General features: G+C 38.1%; 2 protein-coding genes across 2 annotated transcripts in view; one reads left to right on the forward strand and one right to left on the reverse strand.

Moving 5' to 3' along the window:
- Positions 1–14,406, forward strand: part of GTF2F2 (general transcription factor IIF subunit 2) — a 150,464-nt gene that overhangs the window by 59,389 nt on the left and 76,669 nt on the right. The gene's annotated exons all lie outside the window — the stretch shown is intronic.
- On the reverse strand, positions 1,476–3,419 carry KCTD4 (potassium channel tetramerization domain containing 4). Its single transcript, XM_067713180.1, has one exon. The coding sequence runs from the start codon at positions 3,268–3,270 to the stop codon at positions 2,491–2,493; it is 780 nt and encodes a 259-aa protein (XP_067569281.1). The 5' UTR covers positions 3,271–3,419; the 3' UTR covers positions 1,476–2,490.

The following is a 14,406-nucleotide window of genomic DNA, read 5'->3' on the forward strand; positions in this document are numbered from 1 at the left end:
TATGTTTGGCTCATGGCAAGTACAGTAACCTATTTTTTTATTACCTTTCTTCTGAAAAAGGAGATGACGAGTCACTTTGTGATTTATTCTTTGGAGCAATATTTACTTATGAGAAAAGATTTGAGGAAGAAATTCTTCATTGACTGCAAACAAAAATGTTAATGACAGCTTCACTCTGACTTACAGTTGGCATTTTGTATGATTTCTTGAATTTTTTGAATGGAAAGTATTTCTAAGTTTTTTTTTTAAAATAGTGAAATTTAAAAACTAGATACTTTCTGTACACTTACAATATTTAGGCACTTGAATATGTAAATACAAGTTCAGGTAATTTTGAATTTAAAAAGGTACATTTATGAAAAGTTACACAAGAGTTATCAATCTAGCCATATTTCCTTGTAGATTCCTAAATTGTTTTAGGATATTAGGATTTATCAAAAGCTTGAGGAAAAATTAAATGCATTCCAGAAACGATTTTTTAGAGATATACAAAAACACAAGTGACAAATTTCTTTAAGTAATGGTTTCCATCAATAATTTTGTTATAACAGTTAAACTTTCTTTTTGTGAACTGATGCAAAAACCTCACTTATAATACTTCTAAGGAGATTTGTTCAGCTATATTTCCTGTAAAAAGAGATGTCAGGGCTATTTTTATTATCTGTAATGAAACCCTGTTAGAGAAAATCTTGCTTTGACATTAAATCACTGCCCTTTTTTTCATTACGAAGTCTAAATGCCAAGGAAAAGTCAACTTGTAAGCTGGAGAGGTATATAAACAGTTCAATTATAGTGACTGCTAAAATAGATTATATTACTTTTTTCTGTTTTCATAGTTCTTTTAAATCTTGATTAAGCCATTTTCAAGTACATAAGAGATAATTTGATGCTTTAATAGAAACATTTTTTTCTTATAATACAAAAAGAAGATTGCGTGGTTGATGTAGAGATTTTTGTTTTTAATGTGAATTTTTAAAGGACTTTTTTGTACAAGAGGTTTTTAAATATTTCTTTTAGTATGTACAGCCAACATTTGTATTACCTCAGATGTTGTAAATGGGAAGTCATTTTTACTTCTGAGAATGAATATTAGCTTTGCTGAATTTTTATGTGTAAGCAAACTTTTGGCTTATATGCTAACTTATGTAACCTCAGTCAAGATTTTCAGAAATACTTTGTTGAAGTTTATTAAAGTTAAGATTTAATTATCAGTTTTAATGGTTAAATTTTAAAGGAGCGAATTTAAGATGTAATTTGTTCTTAGAAGCCAAAGAAAATAAGTGGCATAGAAATAAATGATTTAGCTGTTCTTTGGGAGGAAAAAAATACACTCACATTTAAAGCTAAGTTTCTAGATTATTTAATTGAGAGCCATATATAAAACTTAATTTCTAAAAATACCTTCTTATTTAGTATGAAGCAAAAAAATTACCACAACTCACTGAGTCTGAGTTTTAGCATCAAAAGAGGTGCTGAGAAGAATAAAGTTCTTTCATAAGGATGTTTAGTGATGTTCATCTAATATTTTTGAGCTTGAAAAATGAAGATAGGACGATTCTGAAAATGAACTCTTTCATTATTCTAATACCATGTACTACTGTATTGAGACTAAGTTATCCATGCTGTGTTGGAGCTCAGCCTGCAAAGAAATGAATTGGCTGATTTTTGTCATTTGCAAGTCCAGCCAGGGTTACTGCAGCCTGCCAGTTGACCACATCAATGCATAATTTTGTGTGAAGTCGTCAAAAGGTACTATTTGTTTTAAAAGTGACACATTTAACTTTTTACTATAATTATTAATACAAGCAAAGAAGTTAGTAGTGCTTTCTTTTTTTTTTTATTGTCATCAAGCCGTTTTCTAGGAATTTTCAGCAATATATCAATTCAGCTGTAATTCTAGTATGAAATACAGAAACTATGAACAAGCTTTTGGTGCCTACCATTAAAAATTAAATCCATAACTTTAATTCTTACAATCTCATTTTGTTTCACCACAGCTCTGTTTTAGTAGATCTGCATATCTGTCTTGGTCTCAATGGTTAAATTTACCAGTTCAGTTTTCTTTGTAGATTTTTGCCATAAGTAGCAAGGATTTAAAATCTTACAGTCCCTTAAAATATTTTATTACCATTTACTTGAAAGAACGATAGATAATGTACATGCTTGTTCATTGTGCAAATACTTAAGACATTCTGATTGAAAGACAGCTGAAGGAAAAATAAACAAATAGCAAAAGCATTCAGTCTTTATTTACAATATGTAGAAGATCACTGTTTTCACTTTAAGTGTACGAGTCTGATCAGCAGGAACACCCTAGAGAAGGACATCTTTAGCGATAGAATTTACATACCGTTAGCTCACAGTAATTGATTAGCAGCAGGTCTCTGAGTACAGAGCTAGCTGGGCACGTTATTTGGGATGCCTTTGATGCTGTGGTTTTCCGAAGCTTGCTGGCTGCATGCTTGTTGCCTTTGTTCGTGACACAGGTAATTACTTGATAAAATGAAGTGCATCGCTGTGAACAATCGACCCTTTGGAGCAATCCAGGCTGGTCAGCAGTCTAAAACCACACTTTAAGGCCATCATTATGGCCTCGAACTTAAGAGTTTCCAAGGTGCAGACAAAGGTGTTGTCTTCCTTCAGTACAAGTCGAGTGCCATTTTCAGACTTTATGAAGTATTTAAATTGAATGATGTTTGACGATATTGAAAACTCCTCTGGAAAGCCATCCAGCCTGCTTTTGGACACCAGAACAATGCGAGATTTTATTTTTGATATGAAATCAGGAGCATTACAGAAGATTCTCAGTCCTTGTGAGCGATCATGGTTATCTGTTATTTCCAGGAAAGTAGTCTCCCTGGGTGTTAGCTGTTCTTTTTCCCACCTGGACTTCACTTCCTCCGCCAGTCCCTTGAGCTGAAAGAATTCTGCTTCTTGTGCGAGAAGTTGATTTTCTCGAAACCCTTCTGGCAGTAGAAGTTCTCCGTTTCGTAGGAAGTTTAGAACATGCCTGAAGAGGAGCCCGTCCCTGTCTATGAAATAATGACCATCGGCATCAAATGGGCAGAGGATTTTTCCATTTACTATACCTTCAAGGAAAGTGTCTGGGTACTTGGTCAGTGTTTGTTTCTGAGTAATGTATAAGTATCCACCAACGTTGAGGGTCATCAGGGTGGATTTGCAGTTCTTTCCCTGGTCAGCATCTTCCAGGCTGTTATGTTTCCCTTCATACTCCTTTTCTTTTTCTCTTCTGTTTATTTTACGCTCCATTTTTGAAAATGCTATTTCAGCTTGTTCTTCTTGGCGTTGAGATTTTTTAAAAAGAAACACTACCACGCAAACACGCCTTTATTCAGCCCCAGCCTGGTGATGGAATGGAAATGCTGGCAGCGTTGCCTGTGCTGTCAGCTCGGTTTTGCAGTAGGTGGCGTATCAGCTATGTATGCAGGAGCTTTCTGGAGTAAGAGGGGAAAAAGATAATTTGCATTTAACTGTATCAGGGAAGGAACTCGCTGTGAAAAGGTTTTCATGTGTATTCTTTGAAGTAATGAAAGTTACTGAATAAATTGAATTTCCTATTGGCAGTTAAGCAGTTACATATGTTTAATTCTCCAGCTAAGTGTGAATTTTTATCCACTTCTAAATGTCTTTTAAGTTATTAATCAGGCAGGCTTAATAATGAATAATAGTGTCACCTTTTGGAGAATAATGTATGTTGAATTAGTATCATTTTTTAAAGTAAATCATAAGTAGGAAACCCAGAGACAAAGGACCTAGGTGTATAGAAGTTTTTCTCCTAAAAAAAGTCACACATTTCACAAGTGGTGTAGTCATTTTAGAGACGCAAGTGAGAATATTTAACCTGTTGTTTGTGACATTGTACTTGAATTTAATTGGATTTGCCTGTGATTCTGCTTTGTGGATCTTTAGCGAGTGAGAAGAAATTTTCTTCATGTCCTTTAACAAAAGTCTGGTTTTACAGTAATCTTTTTTTTTTTTTTGGTTAAGATTTCCTATGGAAAATTCATAAGCTTATTTCACCCTAAACGTGCTTCACTGCTGAACAAAGACTTGGACTGCTGTGGAAAATACTGTAACCGTGTGTCTGTGTGTTTGTCTGTGTGTGCACGCAGGCATGTCCTCCCTCGAGAAGATAACAGAGAGACACATTCAAAATACCTGCTGTAAAATAGTGTCATGGGCTAAGTTAGTTGGATTTCTTTTGCCGCTGTTGGTTTTTTTTCAGTGTTCACATAGGGGGAGAGAAAAGACCAAAGCCTAGCTGCCCTTTTTTTTGGAGCTGGAACAGTGTGAGTGTGGTGTTTTTTTTCCCCTTTCTTTTTTTTCCTCCTTCCGCTGTAACTTGCCTTCCCAAACATTTTAGGGATCTTGAGTCTTCGTTTCTAGAATTTAAAGACCCAGTGGTAAGAAATGTGAGCGTTGTCCCCAGTGCACTGTTATTTGGCTGATCTACCTGCCAGATTATTCTGAGGAGCTGCATTGTCCTCAGAATTAGACTTTAGATTTTGTTAAATTGATTTATATTTTTATTACATTAAAGATATTTGAAACTTTTTCAACTTTGTGTTGATAGAAATATTGGTACAGATTCTTCTAAAAATGCTTGCCTTGCATTTTCTCTAAACAATGTTAGATTTTCTTCAGATATAAAAATTTTACTTTTAATTATAGCGCATTTTGAATTTAGTATTTACGTATCCTTGAGCTTATCAAAATTTCATTGTAATTAAACTAGGAATCTAAGACATAACATTCTTAGGGCTGAGTTTTTGCTTTGAGACCATGAAATTGAACCAAAGGTAAGATTGAATTCTCGAGAGTTTTTAGTGTTTTATATAGAACTTACAACTTAATAGTAAGCCAACATTTTGACTAAAACTTCCTCTCAGTACTGCATCATTTAAGAAGAGTTTACTATTATATTCTAACAGTTTCATATGTGTTGATTTTGTGGTTTTGGAATCAGGTCTTACCTATGGCTGTGACTTTTTCTGAAATATTGAGTAGATTTGGGGGGTACAACTTTAGAAATGGAATTCTTGTGTTAATGGTCAATGCGCGTGAGTAGTACCATGTAGTGGCAGAACCAGCAAAGGCATGCCAGTTTCATTTACAGTTACAGTCCTGTGTCAGTGAACTTCGTGGGACACCAGAATCCATAGAACATAACTGTAGTAGAGTGGTGGAGACTGTGCTAGAATTTTCTTTGTATGTTTAAATAAAGTGATACAGTTGAATTCTGTGTAAGGCTTAGTCTGCTTCCTGATACACCGTTTGGCCTGTTTATAGATGCCTTCCTGGGGGAGCCCTAAAGCTAGTGCTGCTGGAGGATTTGCTTCCATGGGGTGGGGAGGTGAGGTAGGACTGGAGGAAGTTGGACTGCTGATCCCTTCAGCCATCACCCCCAGGGCCACCTTACACTTGCAGACTTGCTCGCTTCTGGTTTCTGCTTTTTAAAATTCCTGGTGTGTGTTCTTTGTTTCTGCCGGCTTGCCTTGACAGACCTGTGCCTAGACAGGTGCCTCTAACCCGTGACCGCTCTTTCTCTGTAGACTTCGCTCTGATGTTCTTGGCTTCTGCAGACCTGACCTGTGTGATTTGTTTGCCAGCCGCGGCCTGGCAACAGTAGTGTAGCAGAAGCCTTGTCTGACTGGAAGCTGATAAGAATCCGTAGGACTTTTCTTTTATGTCCTATTGCTCCCAGCTTGCCGTCTTGAGAAAGAAAAATGGTACCTAGTAGGTCCCAGCTTCTCTGCGTTACTCCACTCCATCCCCATGAAAGCAAGATGATTGCAGTTTACAGAAATCACGGGGCTTTGTTGATCATTGCTGCTGTGGTGGTTCATATGCCCCTTAGGAGAAAGCCAGGTTGTCTTCTTTTTAGTCTTTTTTAAGCTTATGTTTACCTGCTTTGGGGGGCTGTAGGGTGGGGAGAGTCATGTCAGTCAAGTCCACACATCCCTAAAACTGTAAAAATGGTGCTTCAATAACTCTTCCAAGGCAAACATCCATGGTTTATGTGACTACATTTCTCTGCCTCACTGCAGATACCAACTGGAAGTAATCAATTCAGTGGTTTCAGCAGAAGGACTTAACCTACACATCAAAGATTAGCTCACGGGCTTCCCTGGTGGCACAGTGGTTGAGAGTCCGCCTGCCGATGCAGGGGACACGGGTTCGTGCCCCGGTCCGGGAAGATCCCACATGCCGCGGAGCGGCTGGGCCCGTGAGCCATGGCTGCTGAGCCTGCGCGTCTGGAGCCTGTGCTCCGCAATGGGAGAGGCCACAACGGTGAGAGGCCCGCGTACCGCAAAAAAAAAAAAAAAAAGATTAGCTTGCTTTAGTCCACTTGACCACTAGACTTGAAGATTTCATCCGCTTTGCAGGCAGAAAGATATATTTTTTAAAAAGTGTCTGTCATAGACATCTGTAATCACACATATAAAAGAGCCCTTTAGTCAACTTTGAAGGTTTATTTTCATATATATATATATATATATATATATATATATCTGTTTCTTACTTTTTTCATTCACCTCTGTTTTTTGAATTAGTTCATGCTGCTGTGTATACATCTGTTTCACTACTTGTGGGTGGCACACGGTATTTCACACTTAGGTACCCAATACATGTTGTTTTTGATTCCCTAGTGATGGACACCCAGGCTGCCTCAATCCCTTGCTGTGATGAACAGTTTCAAGCACGTCCTCTTATGGGTGTCTGTGGAAATTTGAGGGCTTGCTGGCCGTGTTCAGTTTCACTTAGAACTGCCAGATGACTCCCGAGATCAGCTCTATCAGTGCACTCTCCCACCAGCAGTGCCTGTGGTTTCCTGTTTCCCCACATTTTTTTCCAACACTTGGTGTTATCTGCCTTTCTTTGTTTTGTTTTGTTTTATTTTTTACATTTCACATATAAGTGATATCATATAGTATTTGTCTTTTTCAGTCTGACCTCTTTCACTTAGCATAATACCCTCCAAGTCCATCCATGTTCTGCAAATTTCATTCTTTTTTATGGCTGAGTAGTATTACAGTGTGTGTGTGCATGTGTGTGTGTGTGTGTGTGTGTGTGTGTGTGTGTGTGTGTGTACTCTATCCATTCATCTGTTGATGGACACTTAGGTTGCTTTCATATCTTGGCAATTGTAAAGAATGCTGCTATGAACATTGGGTGCCTGTATCTTTTCGAATTAGAGTTTTCTCTGAATATATACCTAGGAGTGGAATTGCTGGGTCATATGGTAGCTCTGTTTTTAGTTTTTGAGAAACCTCCATACTCTTTTCCACAGTGGCTGCACCAGTTTAATTCCCATCAACAGTGTATGAGGATTCCCTTTTCTCCACATCCTCGCCAACATTTGTTATTTGTGTTCCTGTTGATGATAGCCAACTTTGAGGATGTAAACAGTGTCATTGTCAGGTTCTTGTTATGAGTATATTCATTGGTTAGGCCCAATGCCTAACCAAATTTTAGCAAAACCTTTCCACTATATGGTGATGCTAATCTTCCACTGTCTGCATTAGGCAGAATTTATTCCAGGTCAATGGGAATTTCCATCTTATCTACCAACTCTTGATAGGAAATGAGGTCATCATCATCAACATTATTGACACAGAACATGACCATAATATATGCTTGCTCCATTTATATGCCAGAGGTATTCTCCTGCCATGGAAGGAAGTGGAACCTTACCAAGAAGGTATTTCTCTTGGTTGGAAGATAAAAGATGTGATAATTCCCCCAGACTCAACAGATCACTTTCTGAAATTCAAGCACTCCTTTCCAAGGAAAAGGGATGGTCTCAGAAGCTGCCTTTATTAAAAACACTGGGCTTCTGTTTCCTCATTCTCTGTCTCTACCAAATCTTTTTGGTTGTTTTCACCTGCATACATTAATGCCTGTTTTTAAAAAAAGATTATTTCCTATTACCTTAGGAAGAAAGTAAAACCAACTGCAGAAAGAGCAGTAGCTGTCAATTTTCACTTAAAGCTGGCACTATGTCTCTGCCCTGGTCTTTTGCAGATTTTTTAAGGCTTATTGATCTGGGTCTTTCTTCTTTACTTGAATTTGATACCCATCTACTTGATTCTGCAGTGATATCTTTATCTGTTCATTTTCCAAAATCTGGCTAACCTCTGGCCATCTGACTTGCATGTCCTCTCATTCCTTTTTGCCTTGATCTTCCTATAACTTTTACAAGCTGAGTTTCTCTTTTTTAATGTGTGGCTTTCTTGTTCTTCATAGCCTCCTGTTAATAGCATTGAATGTGAGAAATATTCATTTTGATATTCAGCTGTAATCTTGTTATTTTAGCCTCCTTTTTGGTGTTAAAAAATATAAATAAATTACACAGTGTAATGTATTAACATATTTTAAGAATCAAGGATTTTTCTGTGTTAATCTAATTCTATTTGAACATCAAAACTTTAGTTTCGGGCTTCCCTGGTGGCGCAGTGATTGAGAGTCCGCCTGCCGATGCAGGGGACACGGGTTCGTGCCCCAGTCCTGGAAGATCCCACGTGCTGCAGAGCAGCTGGGCCTGTGAGCCATGGCCACTGAGCCTGTGCATCTGGAGCCTGTGCTCCGCAACAGGGGAGGCCACAACGGTGAGAGGCCCGTGTACCGCAAAAAAAAAAAAAAAAAAAAAAACACTTTAGTTTCATTTTGAAATATAAAATTTTTCTGCAAAATTAGATGTTGTCTTGTACTGGGCTTCCATCCCCACAAGTACTACCTCACTACCTTATGGAGCTGACTGACCACAGTATCTCACCACCTGTGCAGAGTGCTGAAGTCCTCCTGGGACACATTCAGTATAGCTTTGGCAGGAAGGTGATGTGGATGTGTAATTCCAGTCAGGCGAATAAGCTTGTAAGTGTTTTGCAGTGTTGAACTGAGTCTTCAGAGAAGCCCAGGAAACTTTGCTGCATCAGCAGAGTTTTAAACCTCACTTGAGTGTAGAAAAGATGAAAACACTTTGTATCAAAAGGAGCACAAATAAAAATGACAGACTAAATGAGAAGTTCTGGCAAAATTCCATTCCATGTTCCTTTGCTTTTCATTACAGAGGTAATCTTGAAAACAATTTACAAATTACATTAATTCATATTTTAAATGTACTTTGGGAGATGAGTATTTCAGGGAAAACTGTATTTTATAATTCTGTAGGCAGAAGTCATTTAAGTTTTTAATAATGAGTTTGCTTTTCTTTTTTTGAAGTGCAGACTATGCATTATTATTCACTGGAAAATTTTATTGTAACTAGATGAGCAAAGCACTTCTATGAGCCATCAAATGAACACTGAAATTATATTGTGTAGAACTCATTTTTATAGTGCTATTTGGCAAAACGGAATTTTGCCTCCTCTTTCAGAAGGAGATGTTTTAAGTTAATAGCCATTGTCTACAATCTCAAAATGAGGTTTCATGACTTTGAAAAGTTGTAAAGTTAATATTGTTATGAAATCAGTAACCCAAAGAGTCTCTGCTGCTGATGCGGTGTCCTACCAATATCCCTCCTGTTATCATCTTGATTTTAGATTCTCTTGTGTCTTCAGTGATGACATGGTGTTGAGGAGAGAGGGGGTCCTGAACCAGCAGGACGGGATATCATGGGTCATAGGAGGAAATGGAGTTCTTACACAGCGTAGAGTGATTGCAAATCAGGGATGGAGAAGTCTATCATATTGCACACTTTTTCACATTTAACATTTCTGAAATCAGGGTACGTCTTAAAATCATTGGCTTGTAAAATTCTCATGGTAGTATTTTGTCTTTCTTGGGGGCACATAAAATGATGGTGACTATTACAATTGATGGTATCTTAGATTTGATGAAATATTTGAGCAGTTCTGTAAGCTGTTATCCCCATACCACCAGAAAATAAAATTACCAGAGATACAGGAAGAGGAAAAGATGTAGGGGAGAGGAGGAGAGAAATATCAGGGCAGTAGTTCTCAGCCCTGGCTGCTGCATATTAGAATTATCTAGCGAGGTTGTAAAAACACCTCTTGCCCGCACAGTGCAATTAAGGTAGAATCTCTGACAGTGGGCCCAGTAGTTTTTAAAAAGCTTCCCAGGTGATTCTTAGGATCCAGCAGAGTCGAAGAACTACCATATACAGGAAATTGATGAGCTCAGGAAGGGGAACGTATCCCAAAGGAGTTCTTAATGATGAGGGCATAATTTCTACTCTGTAGTTATGAGGATCACTTACTATTAAAGTGTCTTGAAAATTGTAAAGAACTAAATTAGTATGTGGTATTACTACTGTTCCTAAACATGGTGAAGAGAACAGGAGTTATTGAGGATGAAAGTAATGAAACTTGAATCATATTCAGTTGATTTAAACATGTGTCATCAGATGGTCTATATTAATATTGTATCCCTCAACTATATTACAGGCTTTCTAAGTACAGGGGTCTGTATTTTTCTTCCTTTGTACCCCTCATCACATCTAGCACAGTGTTTGGCACTATTTAACTGTAATGAAGCACTATAGTAAAAGTCTTTTCTCCAGGAGACTTAATCTTTCCTAGAAGGATTTGTTTTTCTGTCCATTTAATCACATTTGCTATTGTTTTTGAATTCTCTCTAATTTCAAGTGCAACAGCCAAAGCTGCATTGCACCCTTTGATGAAGGTCTAACTAAGACAAACTATCACAGTACTCTGATTTTCCTTTTCATTTATTATTACAATGCAGCATTACTTCATTTTTTTAAATAAAACTATATTTTATTTCTGGGTTTTATTCAACCTCTTATTTTTTTTCTTTATCCATTTGTCTATTTTTTTTGCGGTACGCGGGCCTCCCACTGTTGTGGCCTCTTCCGTTGTGAAGCACAGGCTCCAGACGCACAGGCTCAGCGGCCATGGCTCAGGGACCCAGCTGCTCTGCGGCATGTGGGATCTTCCCGGACCAGGGCACGAACCCGTGTCCCCTGCATCTGCAGGCGGACTCTCGACCACTGCGTCACCAGGGAAGCCCCCCATTTGTCTATTTTTTGTTAACATCTTTATTGGAGTATAATTGCTTTACAATGGTGTGTAAGTTTTGCTGTATAACAAAGTGAGTCAGCTATCCATATATCCCCATATCCCCTCCCTCTTGCGTCTCCCTCCCACCCTCCCTATCCCACCCCTCTAGGTGGTCACAGAGCACCAAGCTGATCTCCCTGTGCTATGTGGCTGCTTCCCACTAGCTATCTGTTTTACATTTGGTAGTGTATATATATCCATGCCACTCTCTCACTTCGTCCCAGCTTACCCTTCCCGCTCTCTGTGTCCTCAAGTCCATTCTCTATATCTGCGTCTCTATTCCTGTTCTACCCCTAGGTTCTTCAGAACCTTTTTTTTCTTTTTCTTTCTAGATTCCATATATATGTGTTAGCATACAGTATTTGTTTTTCGCTTTCTGACGTACTTCACCCTGTATGACAGATTCTGGGTCCATCCATCTCACTACAAATAACTCAATTTCATTTCTCTTTATGGCTGAATAATATTCCACTGTATATGTGTGCCACATCTTCTTTATCCATTCATCTGTCGATGGGCACATAGGTTGCTTCCATGTCCTGGCTATTGTAAATAGTGCTGCAGTGAACATGATGGTACATGACTCTTTCTGAATTATGGTTTTCTCAGGGTATGTGCCCAGTACTGGGATTGCTGGGTCATATGGTAGTTCTATTTTTAGTTTTTTAAGGAACCTCCATACTGTTCTCCATAGTGGCTATATCAATTTACATTCCCATGAACAGTGAAAGAGGGTTCCCTTTTCTCCACACCCTCTCCATTATTTATTGTTTGTAGATTTTTGATGATGTCCATTCTGACCGGTGTGAGGTGATACCTCATTGTAGTTTTTTGTTTTTTGTTTTTTTTTGCGGTATGCGGGCCTCTCACTGTTGTGGCGTCTCCCGTTGCGGAGCACAGGCTCCGGACGCGCAGGCTCAGCAGCCATGGCTCACGGGCCCAGCCACTCCACGGCATGTGGGATCTTCCCGGACCAGGGCACGAACCCGTGTCCGCTGCATCGGCAGGTGGACTCTCAACCACTGCGCCACCAGGGAAGCCCCTCATTGTAGTTTTGACTTGCATTTCTCTAATGATTAGTGATGTTGAGCATCCTTTCATGTGTTTGTTGGCAATCTGTATATATTCTTTGGGGAAATGTCTGTTTGGGTCTTCTGCCCATTTTTGGATTGGGTTGTTTGTTTTTTTGCTATTGAGCTGCATGAGCTGCTTGTATATTTTGGAGATTAGTCCTTTGCCAGTTGCTTTGTTTGCAAATATTTTCTCCCATTCTGAGGGTTATCTTTTCGTCTTGTTTCTTGTTTCATTTGCTGTGCAAAAGCTTTGAAGTTTCATTAGGTCCCATTTATTTATTTTGGGTTTTATTTCCATTTCTCTAGGAGGTGGGTCAAAAAGGATCTTGCTGTGATTTATGTCATGGAGTGTTCTGCCTATGTTTTCCTCTAAGAGTTTTATAGTGTATGGCCTTACATTTAGGTCTTTAATCCATTTTGAGTTTATTTTTGTGTATGGTGTTAAGGAGTGTTCTAATTTCATTCTTTTACATGTAGTTGTCCAGTTTTCCGAGCACCACTTATTGAAGAGGCTGTCTTCTCTCCATTGTATATTCTTGCCTCCTTTAGCAAACATAAGGTGACCATATGTGTGTGGGTTTATCTCTGTGCTTTCTGTCCTGTTCCATTGATTTATATTTCTGTTTTTGTGCCAGTACCATACTGTCTTGATTACTGTAGCTTTGTAGTATACTCTGAAGTCCGGGAGCCTGATTCCTCCAGCTCCGTATTTCTTTCTCAAGATTGTTTTGGCTATTCGGGGTTTTTTGTGCTTCCATACAAATTGTGCAGTTTTTTTGTTCTAGTTGTGTGAAAAATGCCAATGGTAGTTTGATAGGGATTGCATTGAATCTGTAGGTTGCTTTGGGTAGTATAGTCATTTTCACAATGTTGATTCTTCCAACCCAAGAACACGATGTATCTCTCCATCTGTTTGTATCATCTTTAATTTCTTTCATCAGTGTCTTATAGTTTTCTGCATACAGGTCTTTTGTCTCCTTAGGTAGGTTTATTCCTAGGTATTTTACTCTTTTTGTTGCAATGGTAAATGGGAGTGTTTCCTTAATTTCTCTTTCGGATTTCTCATCATTAGTGTATAGGAATGCAAGAGATTTCTGTGCATTAATTTTGTGTCCTGCTACTTTACCAGATTCATTGATTAGCTCTAGTACTGTTCTGGTAGCATCTTTAGGATTCTCTATGTATAGTATCATGTCATCTGCAAAGAGTGACAGTTTTACTTCTTCTTCTCTGATTTGGATTCCTTTTATTTCTTTTTCTTCTCTGATTGCTATGGCTAAAACTTCTAAACTATGTTGAATAATAGTGGTGAGAGTGGGCAACCTTGTCTTGTTCCTGATCTTAGTAGAAATGGTTTCAGTTTTTCACTGTTTAGAATGATGTTGGCTGTGGGTTTGTTATATATGGCCTTTATTACGTTGAGGTAAGTTCCTTCTGTGCCTACTTTCTGGAGAGTTTTTATCATAAATGGGTGTTGAATTTTGTCGAAAGCTTTCTCTGCATCTATTGAGATGATCATATGGTTTTTATTCTTCACTTTGTTAATATGGTTTATCACATTGATTGATTTGCGTATATTGAAGAATCCTTGCATTCCTGGGATAAATTCCACTTGATCATGGTATATGGTCCTTTTAATGTGCTGTTGGATTATGTTTGCTAGTATTATGTTAAGTGTTTTTGCACCTATGTTCATCAGTGATGTTGGCCTATAGTTTTCTTTTTTTGTGACATCTTTGTCTGGTTTCGGTATCAGGGTGATGGTGGCCTCGTAGAATGAATTTGGGAGTGTTCCTCCCTCTGCTGTATTTTGGAAGAGTTTGAGAAGGATGTGTGTTAGCTCTTCTCTAAATGTTTGATAGAATTCACCTGTGAAGCCATCTGTCCTGGGCTTTTGTTTGTTGGAAGATTTTTAATCACAGTTTCAATTTCAGTGCTTGTGATTGGTCTGTTTGTATTTTCTGTTTCTTCCTGGTTCAGTCCAGAAGGTTGTGCTTTTCCAAGAAATTGTTCTTTTCTTCTAGGTTGTCCATTTTATTGGCATATAGTTGCTTGTAGTAATCTCTCATGATCCTTTGTATTTCTGCAGTGTCAGTTGTTACTTCTCCTTTTTCATTTCTAATTCTATTGATCTGAGTCTTCTCCCTTTTTTTCTTGATGAGACTGGCTAATGGTTTATCAATTTTGTTTTTCTTCTCAAAGAACCATCTTTTAGTTTTATTGACCTTTGCTATCATTTCCTTCATTTCTTTTTCATTTATTTCTGATCT

Source organism: Pseudorca crassidens, chromosome 18, assembly GCF_039906515.1.
Source record: "Pseudorca crassidens isolate mPseCra1 chromosome 18, mPseCra1.hap1, whole genome shotgun sequence".
Taxonomy (NCBI): Eukaryota; Metazoa; Chordata; class Mammalia; order Artiodactyla; family Delphinidae; genus Pseudorca; species Pseudorca crassidens.